This window comes from Clavelina lepadiformis, chromosome 8 (assembly GCF_947623445.1).
Source record: "Clavelina lepadiformis chromosome 8, kaClaLepa1.1, whole genome shotgun sequence".
NCBI classification, from domain to species: domain Eukaryota; kingdom Metazoa; phylum Chordata; class Ascidiacea; order Aplousobranchia; family Clavelinidae; genus Clavelina; species Clavelina lepadiformis.
This window is the reverse complement of record NC_135247.1, coordinates 17,012,024-17,031,232: the sequence shown is the minus strand read 5'-3', so window position 1 is coordinate 17,031,232 and position 19,209 is coordinate 17,012,024. Positions and strand designations below refer to the sequence as shown.

At 35.0% G+C, this 19,209-nt stretch overlaps 1 protein-coding gene across 2 annotated transcripts; it reads left to right on the top strand.

Annotated features, from left to right (window-relative positions):
* Window positions 1-2,888: 2,888 nt before the first annotated feature.
* On the top strand, window positions 2,889-16,767 carry LOC143468237 (uncharacterized). 2 transcript variants are annotated; one of them, XM_076965313.1, is made up of 34 exons: window positions 2,889-3,064; window positions 3,265-3,408; window positions 3,608-3,820; window positions 3,957-4,097; window positions 4,188-4,364; window positions 5,174-5,371; window positions 5,545-5,730; window positions 6,052-6,272; window positions 6,550-6,688; window positions 7,376-7,504; window positions 7,709-7,785; window positions 8,507-8,645; window positions 8,997-9,154; window positions 9,258-9,405; window positions 9,508-9,638; window positions 9,770-9,965; window positions 10,069-10,204; window positions 10,411-10,558; window positions 10,649-10,814; window positions 10,888-11,034; window positions 11,352-11,522; window positions 12,034-12,222; window positions 12,851-12,984; window positions 13,215-13,359; window positions 13,502-13,636; window positions 13,749-13,819; window positions 13,941-14,106; window positions 14,251-14,396; window positions 14,577-14,709; window positions 14,788-14,906; window positions 15,024-15,222; window positions 15,340-15,499; window positions 15,624-15,771; window positions 15,909-16,767. In XM_076965313.1, exons 1-34 carry the CDS (start codon window positions 2,998-3,000, stop codon window positions 16,089-16,091), a joined length of 5,160 nt encoding a protein of 1,719 aa, XP_076821428.1. In that variant the 5' UTR covers window positions 2,889-2,997; the 3' UTR covers window positions 16,092-16,767. The 2 variants fall into 2 exon arrangements, with proteins under 2 accessions (XP_076821428.1, XP_076821429.1); XM_076965314.1 differs by having other exon boundaries at window positions 2,890-3,064; window positions 6,550-6,682.
* Window positions 16,768-19,209: the final 2,442 nt, after the last annotated feature.

Genomic DNA, 19,209 nt, shown 5'->3' with positions numbered 1-19,209 from the left:
GTCGTGAAATAATAGGAAAGAAAATCGCTTAAAACTCATGTTAATAGGACTTGCTGAAAATGGTGCGTTAGATAAGTTTGAAATTTGTATTGTGGTTATAAAAAAGGTTTAAAAACTGCATGTTGGATTAAGCCCGTTGTAGTCTATATCCTGGATGGATTGAACAGGTATCGATTGCGATAAGTAGTTGTGCGAAATGTGTGCGGTAACAATAGCCTACATTGTAAGTATTATGTGTGTGACAGCTTCATAAAATTGTTTTCTTGTTTCTTTGCTGAACTTCGCTTGCACCTGATAATTCTATGAGGTTAATTTTCGAATGGTACGAAGTCAACTTTGCGGCCGGTTGAGAAATGTTCTACGTCATACTCATTGTTTACGGCGGTTGTGACATCATCTTGGTTGGGAGCGTGAGGTGTATGCGTGTAAACTTTTTCTCTCCTTGAACAGATCAGAATAACAGGTAAGAGACGCACCAGACGAGCGCAGGCCACAGAGTTTGAAGGTTTGTAGAATGAGACGTTATCATTGCACAGAGTTGGTGTAAAGACTTTGCGACATTCAGCGCGTACGAAATCTGTTTTCCATAAATTTGCGCACGTGCATATTAGCATACGCAATACGCCTGCGTAATTAGAAAGCAATTAATTTGATCAGGACGTTGATAAAACCGCATGTTTATATACAATTTTAATTGATATTTATTTTACATCTAGATATACGCCATGGATATTGTTATTTTTTTTTTACAAACCAGCGAAGCTATTGGTCGGCAGAAGTTGCTCGATTTTGTCTAAAGGTCTGAAAGTGTACAGCATGCAAGGTGGAGCTTTGGGGAATGTGAATTAAACATTTTGCACCATGTAGTTCACAAGGGTCTTTTTAGTACAAGGTGTTGGGTCGTTGAAACTAAGAACTAGGTTTTTTTGCCAGGTTAAGAAGCGAGACAAATGTTTCCAGAAGATCACCTTAAAGTGAGATGTTACTTGCTTTGCATTGCAAAAAATTTACCAAGTGACTATTTCACCGAAAGTAAGTCATGCAGCCTGTTGTTAAAGATAGGCGGTTATGTTAGAAGAAAGACCGTGCAAAAAGTTGATTTTAGCTATTTAAGGTTTTATTGGAGACAGATTTAGATTATAAGATAAATTTAGGGTAGGTTTAAGTTACTCTATTTAACATGTAAGTCAGGTTAACAAAAAACCGTGAATAGCTTTGAACGCACATTTTTTCCGGTGAAATAGCGACAGCCCAAATTTTAATCTCGTTGTTTAGCTCAAGGTTGCGCGTGATCGTAACAGCTAGATCTACCGAACAGATTATTGAAAATTATCCTTTGCTTTGCCTGGAGCGCTGGTAGTTCCCATCAAAAAATGTTAAAAGAGTATTACAACAATTTAAAAGCCTAAATATAGCAAGGTATTTGAAATGCGTATAAATCAGTAAGATATTTTACCAAAAAATGTGGTCAATAGCTACGGAACTTTTTTTCACTTCACTGGATGAACCACAAGTCCTTTTTTTGTAGCTCACTTTATCTTTTAGAAAATATAAGTACAATGTAACAAAGGTGTAAAACGAACCTTCGCGCATGCACATTTGTGTAAAGAAAGCGAAATAACGTCGCATGTGTGGTATAGACTGATGACGAATCCGGGCTGAATCGGACTCGAATTTTTTTTATCAAATTTTAGCCCGAACCCAAACTGAAAATCCCGGTCCGACTTCCAGCTCTGGTTCAGTGGCGTAAAAACGGGGATTTTCACCGTCAAGTATTACGCATGAGCACTGATTTATCAACAAAATCATTGAAAGTTGTTTTTTCAAACAGTGGTCCAAAATCTCATAGGTTTGTTGTCATCAGAAGACTTATAAAACGTAAAACAACAAAATACGCCACAGCGAGCAACTTACAAAACAGGAAGCATTTGAACTTCTAAACCTACTGAACCGTTCCACGAATGAACGACCACAACAGGCTGACGGCAATCGAAGCGACTATGTAGTTTCAATTCTCATTAACTTTCTTCTGTACCTTTTCTTTACTACCTATTTACGCGAGTACCTTAATTACTTAGTGCTCATGCACATAAGCGCGACGTTATAGAATCTATAACGACACATTAGGCTATATCTATAAAATATAGTATATATAGTATCATACATAATCTATAATATAGATTCTTCTTCTATTGTTTCATTATATAGTGTTATTGTGTTCATGTTTCATTGTTTTAATTTACTGGTTACATTTAAACTTTGTACTAAGCATCAACTTTGTTGTTGCTTTTTTTTGAAACAGCTGATTCAGTCTTTGCTTTTTGACCTTTGGTTCATTAAGAACAAGTTCGTATTATAAAAGTATCTCCGTAACAAGCTTTTGAAATAAAATGTTTGCCCAAACTTAGGAATCTAAACCCAGGCCAAAATACTAAAACCTAGAACCCAAAGTTTCTTACAAGAAGTCGGTGTATAGCTATCGTCCTAGTTCAAAACATGATTGACTCCAGAATCAGTGAAAACGACAATACAGTAAAAAGTCCCTTGTTGTAACCATGGGCAACTTCACGCACAACTTTGTTTGCCAAATACACCGAGGCAAGTGCATAAGTTGAGCGCTGCATCATGAAGAAATAACAATTTTACTGTTGAAGTAAAGATCGCTTTACACAATTTCTCACCATTATGTAGTCATCAGTAGAAATTGGTCGCTTTTTTGCATGGCCACCCGGTGCGCAGGGTACAAAGCTCACCAGTTGTTACATGGTTTCGTTTCATTTAATGTTTCACTTTTTCGAAAAATATTTACGTTAATAATTGTAATTCACGAAAATATGTCTATATTGAAGATTACCATTTAGAAATATTATTACGTCATGTTATAGACTCTATTGTATGTTTTTGTTGACCACAATAGAACTATTATTTACAAAGTTTTTCCGCTTCGTTTAAATTTCAAAAGTGAAACTAACATTGTGTAAATATAGCCGTCGTGTGATGAACCCATCGTCGGGAAAATGTGTTTTTCTGCTATATTTTTCTCTCTGGATGATTTGTGCCTCAGGTAATTTCCAGTGGATTTTTGTTTTTCATATTCTCCATGTTTTGCTCTGTATGTTCGACTGAACTAACAACTGTCACCTATTTTGCTGCCCGCGTAAATTTTTCATTTCCTGAACGTTACTGTTACCCAGTTACGCGTAACCATGCTTATTGTTAATTCATTGTGACGTTCTGTAATTCTTGGTTTCTTGAACGTTACAGCGCAATGCCCAACGAGAGATTTGAACGCTGCAGCTGCTGTGGGTAGGCCTTGCCGCAAAGATTGCTCGTCAGACAGCAGCCAGTGCAAAGATGGAAAAGTTTGTTTATGTGATCATGAGTGCGGGTATTCGTGTATAAATTTAGGTAGGTGATCATGTTAAAAGATGAATGTACTGTAAGAGACGTTTTCAAGTTACATTAACACCTATTCAGAATGCTTTTGGAATTTATTTTAGTCTTGCCACACCTCAGGGTAATGTAACAGCTCGTACAAAAATATGTGCATAGTTAGTCTTTATACGTGTTTTATTAATTATGCGGATTTAATTTTCTGTATATTTAGACAATTTTTGCGGAATACCTCCAACAATATCTAATGCTGAAAGCTTTCGTGTATTTCGGGGAAATCGTAATCCGGTTCCGGCGACAAGCACCCAGTTCAATTACGATGACGTCGCTGAATATATCTGCTCTCCCGGTTATGTTAAGCAAGCTCCAGCAATTCCACATTATTGTCATGGAAGAAAAGGATGGACAGGATCAACTGTTTGCATATGTTCGTCAGACCATTCCTAAATACGATATCTACAGTACCGTATATTGTTAAAATATGTTTCGAAACAGTTTTTTTTTAACCATTTTTCGTATATTCATTTTTCGCTTATCCTTACTAAAATAACGAAACTTTGCAGTATCGTGCCGACGTTACAACTTCAGAAAGGCGAGAGAATACAATTTGGTTTGCGGTAGAGGTTGCCAAACTGACCGGGATTGCGTTGGAAATCTTCGCTGTTTATGCGATGGGTATTGCGGTCGGTCGTGCGTCAACCCTGGTAAAACAATTACAATCAGTAACTTAGAATTGTGGACAATAGAGTCAAAAACGAACCTTTTTCGAATCTTTTTCTATTTTTTTCCATCAGACATTGATTGCGGCCAAGTAACGCCAGCAAGCAATTCTCGTATTAGCTACACAGGAAATGGATTTGAAAGAAGAGTTCGCTATACTTGCAATCCCGGTTTCTATGTAAGCTCAGGCGATTTCGAAAGAAAGTGCACTGGAGGTGGTACTTGGGATGGAGATATTCCATCATGCCAACGTAAGATTGTTTTGAATATGTTTTGGTAAATTTTTGTAAACTATTTCGGTTTATATTTCTCCAGCACTTATGACGTTGATTTACGAAATTATTGAAAACTTTGTTCCTGTAGCCTGTTAACTTTTGAAAATATTTTGAAATAGAAATACCATTGTTGGGGTATATTAAACTTTGAAACATTCAAAAACAATTAACAATGATTAAAGTTTTGCATGTTACCCGTATTTACAATAGGTAAATAACACAAGTGTTTAAGGCAGTTTTTAAAAAGTGGCATATGTCATTTTGTAGTCCTGAATACAATAAAATAAATGCCAAAAAATTTCAGTTACGTTTGTCATTATGTTGTTTGTCTTTTTCGAGAACTAAGGTTAAAGTAGGGCCCATTTCAGATATTATTATTGTTATTTTTTAAGCATTACTTAACAGTAATTGTATTAAACAACTGCTAACTTTGAAGTTGGACACTAAATCGGGAAAATATTTTTTAACTTTAGTTTTTAGCACGGTATTGTTGTCTTGTAAACTGAACGTAATTTCTTATTAACTTTAATCTTTTTAAGTTGGAAAGTGAAAACTTTTGTTAAATGTCTATACAATACCAAATACTGTACCAGTTTGACAAAGGAATAGCTTGTAGAAATCTTTCAAATTTTGTTGGAATGATAGTATGGAGCAAATAGTTCGTGTGTTATTGTGATATTTTATTCTGACGTTGTTGATTGAAAACGTTTTCTTTTTATAATGAAAGACTTAATCTCTGAAATAAAACTGATTTTTGTTGTTATTTGACTATTGATTTTGTAAAGGAATAACATGTGGGAATCCTTTAACTTCTATTCAACTGATGGGAGGTGGAGTTGCCAGTGGGTTACCTGGACCATTCTATGTTGGTCACGAAATCACCATTCAGTGTTCCTCTGGAAGAAGGATTCTTGGAAGTGGGAAGATGACTTGTCTTGAGAGTGGTCTATGGAGCGGAGAGGACACTGTTTGTGACATTATAGGTAAAATATAATTCTATACCAAGGTAAACACATTTCCAGTAATCTACATGAACAGCCAAACAATGCGTTTGGAACTTTGGATACAGCTAAGCTTTTTTGTTATACATAACCAATCAACTGGCCACGTTCTGAGTCATAGTAAAGTTTAGAATTGTTTATTGATTATGAAATAGATAACGAAATCCGTTGTCCTCATCCTTGTATTCCTATCAATGGTCGCCTTACACAAGGAGGAAATTTCAGTGTTGGCAACTTCGTCGAGTTTGAATGTGATCCTGGTTACGTAATGGTCGGTGAAGCTCGCCAGGAGTGCTATTATTTTCTAGAATGGAGTGGTGGAGGAAGCCCAAAGTGCATAAGTATGATTAAAAGATAACAACGTTTGGGATTATATCAAGTTATGAGATTCTGTAATGGCTACTTTATAGCTGCGTACCTATTAAACAGCTGTTTTGATGTAGACTTAGGTGTAATGAAGTAGATGCTTCTGAGAAATTAGTTAAACACAGTTTAGTGAAAAATGTTTTTGTAACATAAAATTTATTACCTTTCACGTATTAATTCACTGTCAAAAGAAATATGATATAAAACGTTTACGTTCAAGTAATTAGTTAAGTACTTAATTAATGAATCTATTAATTTTTACTTTTCAAAATTAAATATAATGATAATCTTAACAGACCCCAAAATCCCACAAAGCAATGATTATGTGATTGCAAAGCTACAAAGAGCAACTGAACATTCAAGAGAGCTATTACAAGGTGCTGGTGCTGGACGTGGTTCTTCATTGTCTGAACAATCGAGTAATCTAGAAATCTACGTCATCATTGACATATCTGAAGATGTTAGAGATGATTCAGTTCAGAGTTCTGTAAAATTTGCAGAAGATCGTATATTAACTGTATGTACAAATGTTGTTTATTCATAGATGCTTAATATCCAAACTCTTAATCTATTGTTAATTATTTTTAATTGTTTTGGGGTGTTTAACTTTGATGATTACAAGTTCTTTGGCCTATCCCATCTCATAATGATTAGTTAGATATAAGATGTAGTGCTTGAAATATATATAAGCTATATATATATGCGGTATGTAATTACGTGATCGTATATGCACTATACTATACCTATTAATTATTATGCGATGTCATGCTTAACCTGAACTTTTTTAAATACAGCTTTCTGCTGGTGGACAACAAGTGAAATGTGCAATACTGGTGTATTCATCAAACGTCCATATCTCTTTAGATCTGACGAAAAGTTCTACTTCAAACATCATCAGTGTTTTGCGTGGTGTATCAAGAAACCGACGTAAACGTTTGTACTTCTGTTACCTTATTAAGTTAAGAAGACGTCACAAATTAACATTTACTGCAAAGGACCCAATGCAAAATCCACTAGCACATTCTAAGCGACCTTTCGGGTATACTGTAGATTACTCTTTTGGAATCTTTTATCCTGTTCTCTACTACCGCAAAGCAATACACAATCCCTTCGATTGTGTTAAATAGATCCTTTTCGATTAGCGTTGCCATGCTGTCTGAGAGAGTAAGCATTTATCAATCGCCTTCACTTGACCACTAAGAAATTATCGCAAAACTTTGAATGTTTCATTATGCATTCAGTCATGTTACATTTTGTGCATCATGTTGTAAAACGTATATGCAGGCGATTAGTACAAGGCTTTCTATACTCATAGAAGTAAACATTTCAGAACAGTATTTCCTAATCGATTTCTTAGTTGATTTTACAAGATATATAACTGGCCGTATTCGAGTTGCCGATATAAAGATACATGACGTAGGCTACACCGTAAACGTAAACGGTTAAGGTTTTATTGTTTTATTTTATATAACTATTGCAATGATTCCCATATAGTTAAATAGCTAACCGAAAAAAATTGCCTCTTTTAAGGGATGGCGTCGTAACTAAAAAGGGTCTATTGAAAGTTTTTTTTGTAAATTTAGATTGTAACAGTTAAATACAACGCTTATTTTTCTCCAGAAAAGCTGCTTCAAAATATTGGTTATCGCAGAAATACTCACTTGGCGTTATCCAGACTGATTGAAATGCTGCAAAAATCATTTAAATCCAGCGCAAATATCGATCGCTATGTTTTCTTTCTTGTTCACGGTGAGTATTAATTTTCTGGAATGTATGAATGTGATCTTAATCGACTATTTAAAATCAAGGCTTGCAAATATTGCAATGCCACTGATCTTCCGTACGTAGTGTGACGATAATGTTAAAGTTGATGGCGAGAGAACCATGTTTACCTCAATGAGCATTACCTGAGCAATTAAGCATGTAGTAAAATCAACAAAAATACGTCAATAGGGCGACACGATGAAGGGGAAATCCCTGTGTCAGGAATGGAAGCACTCAAGAGAAATCATCAGGAAAATTTACAGGAGGTGACGTGCAAAAAACTGCAAAGTATTTTGTCTCCATATAATTTATATTCACATTTTAGATTGTCTGATTCAGCTGATGCTAAAGTGAAAGGTTATGGAATTGTTTTGCTGATCTTTCAGCTACCTTTCGATACTCTACCTTTATTTATTCATTTCACCTATCAGCGGAATGTTATAAATCTCGTGGAGAATCTTTTTGATTTATATACGATTTTATTATATGGCCCACAAAAATTTTTCTCATTTTCAAGGTTAGGGGTACAGTCTAACTACGACTGCAGAAAGTTCAATTTGGTAGATTAGATTTCAGTGCGAAGTGTTAGTGTTTCCTGATCTTGCTTTGGTCTTTTTTTAATTTATGAATTTAGTCAATTAATTCATCAAACAATTTATCTTAACAATCAACATCAAAACCATGACACAGTATAGATTTATATGGCTCTAAAGTACATCTATTCTTTTCCACTTTGGTAATAATTGTAAGTATATATATTTTGTGAATATGCATTGAATTGTACATTGCAACAAAAACTATTTGGATTTTGAAGTATCATAGCAAATAGTAGCAAATAGTCCATACATCATAAATGAGATATAAATTCGGTTTTGGATTAGCATGTGAAAATCCAAAGAAGTTCTCACAATGCTTGTTACGACTATTTTACAATGACAACTCTTGTTCTCTCTAGGTACTAGGAAGTAAATAGTTATATTATTGCAGGTTTATGTGATATCATTTGGAAATGGTTTTCAAGATGCACGCTCGTATAATGAACTTCAATCACTTGCCGCACCATTTGGAAGATTTCTGCCAAATCCCAATATTAACAACCTCAAGATTTTAAGCCAACAAAACACAGGTTGGTATGCAAACGATGGTGCACAAATAATTTCTATGTGCAAGCCTAAATCGTCATTTTGGTTTGTTTTCTTTAAACTATCTCAAAATATTTTGTAAATCCCATTGTATGTATTTTATATTTGATAACAATTTTGTTTAAACTAATAGTTTTGGTAATAGTCAACATATAGTCAATAATATAATAACATATAGTCAACCATAGTCAATAATTTTCAACACAAAATGATAATAAAAAGGAATAAACTTCTCAGTATTCAGAATCTATCATTGTAGTTAAAAACAAGATTCAGGTTTTGGTGTCGTCATTATATCTTTTAAGATAAAACAAGAAACTCTTTTACTTTGTCAGGAACTCTTTTAAATGCAACTACATGTGGTGAAGCAGGTGATATAGGAGAAATAAGAAAACTTGCTGGAATTGGAAGAATTATCCATGGGAATGAGGCAAATGCTGGTGCCTGGCCCTGGCATGTTGTCGTTACCATACAACGTTCCAGTGTATTCCAGGTCATTTGTGCGAAGACGCGAAGCAATCTAAAACATGAATTACTAGTTGTTGTAATATTCAACGAAAAATCAATAATTTAAATTGTTTTACTTTATTCATTAGACGTACGCTGGGGGTCGCGGTGGAGGATTTCGTGGCGGTGGATCTTTGATAAATAATAAGTGGGTCCTCACTGCTGCTCATTTGTTTAATAATGACGCAGCTTTTCAAAAAACTGGTAACTGGGAACAAAGTATTTTGGTGACATTTGGTGAGTACATTTTAGGTTTAACTACTCGTGCTATTGCGAGTGTTTGATATTAATGCTAGTAAAAATTATTGAATTTTTTTGAACTCACTCCTATATACGAAGGTATGCATCAAATGCCAAGCACTGCAAGTTACCCGCTACCACGTTATGTAAAGGTGTTCAAGGCAGATCGAGTTATCATTCATCCTAGCTACATGGAACAATTAGAGAGCTTCGATTACGATATTGCTTTAGTGAGTAATTTTTTCGTTTAATTATGTATTTCCATGATAAGAGAAGGAAGGTTTTTTTAAAACAACTTATTTTACTGTGTGTTTGCTGTAAGTTTAATTTCTGTTCTAATCCCACTGTGTTTGGGTTTCAGATAAAAGTTGGCAGACAATATAATCAAAACGGTAACCAATGGCAGCAGACAAACGAAGGTGGTTGGTTGAATTACACAACTTACATAAAACCAGTTTGTCTGCCATGCATGGAGAACAATTGTGCTGGGGATCATCTGAGAAGTTTAGGAATAATAAATGGAGGAGAGAATGAAGATATAAGATGTAGAAAACAAGGTAGTTTTAAAAATTACGATTTCTGCTTATTGTTTACGTTGCGTTTTTAAATCTGTATCTTTCTAAGTAAAATCGCAATATTCGATACGGATTTCTCATTAAGGTGCTTGGATATATCAGGAGGATGACAGAGATGATAAGAATATCTTGGCTGCTCTAACTGGATTTGGCATAACTGAACAATGGTCAAAGTCAGAATCTTTAAAACAAGCAGCAATAAAATTAAGAGCACAATCACGGTACATGTAATTTAGGAAAAATCTTTAAACCCTACTTTTATACAAGAATATAGTATTCTATATTAAATATATTTTGTTTGTGGTATCAAAAGCCCTGAAAATCATAGTTACTACACTCTGTCAGCTACATTTGGATTTATGTTTACTTGCTTGTCTTTTTTATAAGGTTTCAACACTATAAGCGTGATTGCACTGTTTATGTTTAGATGTGGAGAAATAATTCCAGCCATGATTGAGGATGGCCTTAAGAGTTCAATTCAATTCACAGACAGAATGATGTGCGGTGTTGGTGATATTTTTCAGCGAGTAGTTGATGCCTGTTATGGTGATAGTGGTGGCGCATTAGTAAGACAGGTATAAAAAAGGTCGCATACGTTTTTCAATGTATTAAACACATTTATTGAAAATTTTGACTTTGAATAACATTTTACACATTTTTGTAAGGTTTTAACCCAAAGAAAGAAGACCTGTTGGCTTCAGTTGGGTATAGTTAGTTGGGGATTGGGATGTGCCAGTGAATTTATCAGAGACGGCATAAAAAAAGTTTATCCCGGATATTATACAAAACTTTTACCTTTAATGCCATGGGTGAAGACCAGCATAGTGGAAGGTAAGATAACCCATCTTACTACCTTACTAGATTAACCAAAGTTAACCTTTCCAATGATTTATCTCTTGTAAAGCCCAAGAAAAGATTTGCACGAGAAATTTGACACTTGTTGAAGAAGGAAGGCAATGTAGGAAATCTTGTCAGACTGATGCAGATTGCCGGGGAGCATCAAAAAGATGCAGATGCGATGATGCTTGTGGAATGTCTTGTTTTAATCCAGGTGCCTTACACATTTTTCAAGTCGTTGATTTCTAAGGAGACAATGTATGGATCAATACTAAACTATTCATTAATTGTTTTATCAAAGAAATAAATTACAACACTCATCCTTTTGCCTATTTGTCAGAGCTGAAAGCTTTTCGTATCATACATGAGTAATATGTAACAGTTTAAATAGAAAAAAGTGGAAGAATTTGTTCTGACTTCTTCGGTATCACACTTTAAATTATTGTTATTCAATCCTTAACAAATCTAGTTTGGTGTTAAACAAAGAGTGAAAGCCAAGCTAAACTTTTTAAAAATTTATTTTGTATTTAGATGCACTTTGTCTTGACCCGGAACCGATAGAAAATGGATTATTTAATGGAGGAAGACAATATGGTAGATCGATTAAGTACGCTTGCCTCTCCGGTTTTGATCTGCAAGGTCCTAGTAAAAGACGATGTAGATCAGATAGACGATGGTCAGATTCTGCACCTCTGTGCATAGGTGAAGAAGAACTTGTTGCCCATTTACTACAATGCTAACCATTCTTTGTTATAACTCGTATTTTACGTTTTATGAATCTTTGTTTTGCAAATTCTTGTTAAAAAACTTAGGTTTGGCCTTTTAAACTATCTGTTGACAGGGTTGCTAGTAAATTGTTATAATAAATTAGCGTGCAGTTTTCACTCTCTCAATTCAAAGGAGAAACTCAGGAAAGATTGCAACAGCAAAGGCTGACATAATTAAAATAGTTCAGTGCATGCATATTGGGTTCATGTCAACTCTGTGTAATTACAATATTTTGAAGATCTTCATGAGAAAAATTTTAAAAACAAATTTTACTTATAAGCTTTAGACCTTCAGCATTAATATGAATACCCATAGTATTTAGGTGGTGGTTCTGAGTTCAGAGTATTTAGGTGGTGGTGATTTTCAACCTTTTTTGGCTGCATTGTATGTGTATATGTATTCCTGGTTTCATTTTCAAAACATTTTTGCTGCACATCTGTCGCAGAGGTTTGCATTGTTCCTGAACCAAACTCCAAGACCATAGTGCAGCCACGTCCATTTCAGAGACTCGAAACTGGTGAGAGAATAACATACACCTGTAACGATGGATACCAGATGTTGGATAATTCATATGGAATTGTCACCGCCACATGCTTGGGAAGAGATTGGAGCCACCAACCACCTGCCTGTGTTGGTGAGTTTAACTGTAACCAAACTTTTTCCCAGCCAGGAAACCTTCCGTTTTACAGCTGGTCAATTAGCTCTTTTTGTTTTACTAACTTTTAACAGCATTTCTTAGTTAGAAACAAACATCTTTCCACTACAAAGGTCAAACGTAGACTCACCTAACGCCTCGCCCAACACTTCCCAGTCGAGTGCAACTCCACCCCAACACAGATTACACCGTTTTCACACCATCAGAAAATAAACGTGGGACGCTAAATACCAATTAGGGCCTAGGGGTAACGAGGTAAGACGATGTAAGGGATAAACAAAAAACAAGTGTACATATTAATAGTTAAAATACGGCAGTACGTGAGCAAACATAAGAAAACCTGACGAGCATGCATACAAATGACACAACGAGAATAAAAACAAAAGTTGACCCACATATTTGAATAAATTAACCTATAAGGGTAGTGCGAACAAACAGTGTACAATGTGATGGCTCTAAAAAGAGTAAATAAAAATAATCCCGTGACAACTTGTGTTTGTGTGAGTAAGTTTTGTTCTTTGCATTTTTTAAATTAAATTAAAATAATATTTTTGTATACAGGAATATTTAAAAATTTAATCTACCAATTAAATTAATGATTGTTTAGACACAAAACCAAATTTCATCTCGGCTTCCTTTGAACCTGGACATGAGATTTATTTTCTGTTTGACCTTTCTCGTGATGTGTCGGATCCAGCTTTGAACATTTCACTCACATTTGCTGTGAAGCTTGTGCAAAGGGTAAGGACGTTAACTGAAAACTGGTTTAGAACTATATATGTTTTACACATACTTTTCAATTGGGTTTGGTGAGACGTTATCGTGTTTACATAACAGATTATTTTCTACTTCTTTGTTTACGATGGCAACGGAGCACCTGATACGATATTATACACTGGGTTGAAAGAACTAACATAATTAAGAGCAAGTTGATTCGCAATGAACAAAAATTACTTGATAATTTATTCTAGCTCAAAGAAAATTCGACTTCCCCCGTTGAATATAGCATCTTTGTATTTGCTTCACAAGCTAAAGTGATGTTGAATTTTACGGATATTTTAACTTCTTCTTCGAAGAATGTGATAGAAATACTACATAGTATTTTCAGAGACAGAGGTAATTTAATGTCCAAATTAGAAATAGAATAATGCTACACAATACTTCATTTTAGCAATTTTATTGCTTCTATAATTAAAATTCCATGTGCTGTATCAATGATTAAAATACAATGATTTATCATTTTTTCTTTGGTCTTCAGAGTTCCTCCAAAGAGAAATTCGCCAGGGGAGGAATATCTATGAAGTTTTAAATTCTGTGAAAAGCACTTTGACATTGTCCAGGAAACAACATAGAAAGAATAGTTGGAAACGTCATATTTTGTTGTTTGTATCAAGTAATTATTTTACACTTGTTCTGTAACAACAGTTACTCATACCTAGGAGCTTAAATCAAGTTTGATTGATTAAAATGTGCATCAAGAATTAAAATCAATTTTACTTTCAAAGGAGATCACGATATGGGACCTTCTCCACAGTCATTGGTGACAAGATTGAGTGCAATAGCGAATTCGCCCATGGTAAGGTTTTACTTAACAGCTATAAAAGACGTCAGTACCTGCTGCATTGAATAGGTACGATTGATTAAATAAATTACATGTGGATTAATACGGTTTCTCTTTTTGTTTGTGTTTGAAACAGTTCTACGTGATCACGACTTGTGCTGAATGCCTTGATGCTCGTGTTGATGAAACAAGATATAACGAGTTCCTCCATCTTTCTCAGAAAAATGTCAAAAATGTGTATTTTGTGGAAAGCTTTTATCACATCAATGATTTGCTGGATTTAATAACAGATGCCAGAATAGGTTAAATTGAAACTTATGTTCTTTTTAGGTTGATAAATTTAATTAAGTATGGGAAATGAATTATTTGCCAAAACAAAAAAAGTGATGAAAAGCATGAAACCAACACCACTTGGACCAATTTTCAGTGCTTATAATTCTGTTTAGACTACAGTGTATGTGGGAAAGCTGGTGACGTAGGAAGCATCAGACAACAAGCACGATTAGACAGGATCGTGAATGGTGATGAAGCGGCTGATAGATCATGGCCCTGGCAAGTTGTCATAACTAAGTTTCACATCAAAGTGATGGACGTAAGCATATCAGTATACAAATATATAAAACTACATATATGTACTACTGTACAGCAAGAAAGACTTAAAGACTTGAGAAATGACGATTGACAACGAGCTACACGTTGATCAATATTTTATTATTATCCTTATATTCGCTGACACGGTTTAAATGCTCATGGAATTATCAATTTATTGTAGACTTACGAAAAATCAAACTTTTACGGCGGCGGAAGCGTCATCAATAACCGCTGGGTTTTGACTGCCGCTCACTTGTTCGCATATGAAGACATTGGAATTTCAGATTGGGCAAACGATTTTGTTGTCACTTTCGGTGCGTTCCATACTTTGATTTGACAATATGACGTCGGTGTGAGCTACAGTGAAACTAATTGTATTCTTCTTTAAACAGGTCTTCATAAACGCCCTACAGCAGCTGCTAAAAAACTGCTCCCAATTGTCAAAATCTTTGTCCCCGATCAAATTATTATACACGAAAGTTATGCAAATTTCGACTTTGACATCGCTCTTGTAAGGGTATTTTATTAATGCAGTGTAATTTACACTGAAAGCAATTTTGTCACCTTTTTAGAAACACGTAAACATATCATTGAAGCCTTTTTTAAAATGATAAAGATTTTGTTCCAGGTCAAGATCGGCCACCAACTAATTCCTGGCAACGAAAGATGGGAAGAACCGATCTTCAACGTTGGCTGGGTGAATTACACTGAATATATTCGCCCTGTTTGCTTGCCTTGTATGGAGAACAACTGTATTGACGGTTATCTCAGAAAATACAATGAACTTGACGGAACCGAAAGCAAAGAACAAAGTTGCATGAAACAAAGTAGAATTTTTTCAACATAAAACTTCCTTTCTGATTGGGTCTCAAAGAAGTTGATAGCTGTAACTATTTTTAGTAGCTTTTTCTTTCTTCTAATTATGATGATGAATTTGTCTTTAGGTGACTTCCTTATGGAAGCTAACAAAGCAGACAAAACTCTTTTGGCGGTCGTCACAGGTTTCGGGCACACATTGGCAGAAATACAAGAGCAAGTGCATCTAAACGCAAGACCTTCCACGGTTCTACGGCAGGGTCTGCTGAAAATTCAAAGTTCTGACTTGTAAGTGTTTGCTGCATTTTTATCACGCTAGTTTTTTTGTGATGTTGTTCTTGCTATTGTAAGTACAAATAAAAGGGTATAGTGTATATCTATTTTTTATATAAAATGCAATGTGTTTACGTAGATGTAATAACATTGCCTCAAATCACATCGACTGGGGTTTTTCCCTTTCCATTGATTACACCAACAACATGCTTTGTGCTGTTTCTGGATACCAGCATAAAGTTGTTGATGGTTGTTGGGGTGATAGCGGTGGTCCTCTTGTTCGAGAGGTGAGAATTATAACGAAACAAATGCTATTGATAGAGTGGTTTTACGTAAATTAAATCTACAGTATGAACCAATCATTATAACAAAATCTAATCAACATTTCTGCCATCATAAAACATCACATCTTACTGTTGTAAAGGTCCATGACCCTGATACGGGGAATTCGTGTTGGGTGCAGGTAGGCATTAGCAGCTGGGGCTGGGGATGTGGACAAACTTACAGAGATCTAGGGATTGAGAAGCAAATCCCATCATATTTTACAAATCTGATGAGGATGATGCCGTGGGTAAAAGCGAACATTGCGGAGAACTCAGCAGAATAAGTCGTTTTTTTGTCTTTGATGTCAATTTTCTCGTCGAAAAAGTTTCTTACATCTACTTTATAGGCCGAAAACGAATTTATATTACAACGATTAGATGAAAAATATAATTAATTATTACATTCCGTATAAACACCTTAATTTGTTTATTAACACAGGAAACTTTATTCATGGGTTGCCTATGCTGGGAATGTAACCATCATGCCACTTAATAGATGTTAATCTTGCACACAAAGCATTCATATTTTAATTAATATAATTAATGTATAACCACCAGAACGTAATGTTTGGTTCAGCCTTAAATCTAGAGAGTAATAGACTATTTGGTGTTTTTTCATTAATATCTTTATGACTTGTGTGTTGTTAAAACCACTCAAATTTTGCGAACAATATCGTTTATTTTCGTTTTTGTTCTCAGTTGAATTTGCTAAAACGAAACGTAAACGTCTGTTACAGTGCTTTAGTCGGTTATACGTTTCAGTATAATCGCTGAAAAAAGTGTGGCAAGCTCCCTTTATACAGGCGATTGCGTTATCACTTTTTTGTGGAGCAGTGATTAGCCCTGTTGCGTGACAATCTCTAATTGTATTATCAGAAAACCAAGGTGCGTTATTTGGCGATGCATCGCAATAAATTATCGGGCATTTCATCAAAAATAAAAACATCATTCAAATTTTAACGGTGAATAACTTATTGACAATTGACAATATTTTTTCAAAAAGAGTAAATATAAACATATGCTTAGATGGTAGTTCACAATGCGGCGTTTGATACGAGACGATTTGTCATTGAATGTAACCTGAGATGTGACTAAGTAAAGTAATGCTTCACGTAAACGTTTTCCACGGTAAAGATATGTTGTGAAGTTAAGCGAAACAGTGTGCAAACATTAAAATGCGGTGTTTTTTATCTATTGTGTATAAACAGATTAGAACATAGATATTTCAAGTTTCTAAGATATAACTTACAATTAAGGTTAACAAGAAGTCGGGAAAAAGCCTTAATATCACGAAATGTTTCAGTAGTGTTCTTGCGTTACAACAAAAAGTCTTTTAAAAGTGTTTCTTTTCCGGTTGCATATTTTTCCAATCGCTTTTCAGGTAAATGTTGTCCAGTGAAATACCGGCAGCTTACAGATGATTAGCTTACTTACCTCTCACTATTTCTGCATGAAACCATAACTACACAACTGCCAAACATTTTCTTTGTGGATGTTTGACCCCATTGCCTTATAGCCTATAGATTCGAGCTGTTAAGAGCGAAAATGTGTCCACAAATTAGACGGCCAAATGTGACAAGGCCTAGATAGCAAGAACGTGCATTACGGACTAATATGAGAATGTAAAAAAGTTATTAGCGCCAGCACGGCCACCAAACCCAAATTACAAAAACCATAATTTAAACACATTAATATAAAATAAAAGTAAAGCTGATATTTTGGCAGGACTTTATCGTTGTGTAACCGTCAAGACGAAACCTACCTGTATGTTTGCATGAAAAAAAAAACCACAAAAATAAACTTCATCCATTGGACTGGAGTCCCATTCAAGTGTTCTGTGGAGAGTACACAGTAGAAATCTTTTACACAGGTGGGTTGTGAGAGGTAGTAGAAGATGGTCACTTACGTCCAGTCATAAATGTTTGCGCCTATATTTCATTTATAATCATGCAAGTCACGTGCATGATATGGTGACAAAAACGAAGTTTAAGAGAGCAATCGAAGAAAAAATCTATGGATACTTTCTTAATGAGTCTAACTCTAAAGCGACCCTTTTTGACTGGTGAGGATACCTATATTTAATTTGCCTGTTAAATTACCTGACTCTATTAATACGTGCGATTAGCATACTCTAATGTTTTGTAGGCTGAAAGGTTTTAATTTTACAACAGAAATAGCTCACAAGAAAAGGTTTTTATTATAGGTGCTGTACACTTTCTCATTAATTTGAATAACCAAGAACATAAGCAATACAACTGCTTATAAGATGTCTATTGAGTTGCAATCATCATGCCTAGGTTAGAGCAAAGATTATTAAGAAAAGATAAGGATATTCTAAGTAATCTTTGCTTAGTCAACTCATCTGTTGGCTTTGGTGATTCGCAAGGTTAACTCTGCGCGCTGGTAAAAGTGTGAGCCTATACATGCCGTGGGTTAAAAGAAAATAAGGGAATGCTTCAGGCGTGCCTTGAAATAAATACAAGAAAAACATTGTGAATTTTGTAAGGGCTTCGATCGTTCAGACTTGTAGTTGCAAAAGGAAAAGTCAAATGTTTAAGCAGGTCATGCAGTTTTGCGAAGTCACGTTAATACAATGCAATGAAACGTAAGCTGAGATGCTACGTAAACGACGCGAAATAACACTTACTGATATTACTAAAATAAGAAATCACTTATTACATAGAAGATGTGGATCTTATCGTATTATTTTTGGTTTTGCGAGCCGTTAAGGAGGCGTCGAACACCTAAAACTAAGATCTCTATGAGTTGGTTGAACTCCTACGTAGGGCTTTAAAAACATGTTTAGACCAATCAGAATGCAGTATGGTTGGCGTTGTTTTCTAGCCTGGGGATTACCTTAGCAGTTGGCGTGCTTCAATGTCCCAGGTCGCGTGCAGAATTATGCTAAAAATTTTTGATGGAATTCCATGGAATGGTAGTTCAAAGCATACTAAATTGACATGCAAACTTTCAGAGAGCTCCATGAAAGATTTTTCAAGTAATCAGTCTATTAGTAAATTTACTGTATAATAAAACAAATAAAGATTTTATGGCATTTTTTTGTGTTGGACGCCTCCTTAAGCAGCCGTATATATGCTGAAATTTGGCGATTTCTACGGCTTTATGGGCCTTTTACGTAATGGTTAAATAAAGTGTTTTAGACCAATCATAGGCCAGCAATTCCGGTGTTGTTTTTTCAGTGCGGGGATTACCCTAGCAAAAGGGGCCGGGGTTTAAAAGGTTCCAGGTCCTTTGTTCAGATTTGCCTAAATAGTAGGTGAAAATTGATGAAATTTGCCTTTTTTTGGCCAAATATTGCAGACCTGCTTTAAACAATCTAGGCCTACTGTAAAAGTTGAAGATATGTAATTTTATTACGATTTCAAGAAATAATATTCTAAT

Bases quoted from the DNA above. Each gene is read 5' to 3' on its own strand.
- LOC143468237 (XM_076965313.1), top strand. From the start codon at position 2,998: ATGAACCCATCGTCGGGAAAATGTGTTTTTCTGCTATATTTTTCTCTC. The intron at 5,731-6,051 runs GTATGATTAAAA...TAATCTTAACAG, and splicing joins AGGAAGCCCAAAGTGCATAA to ACCCCAAAATCCCACAAAGC. The intron at 7,786-8,506 runs GTGACGTGCAAA...ATATTATTGCAG, and splicing joins ATCAGGAAAATTTACAGGAG to GTTTATGTGATATCATTTGG.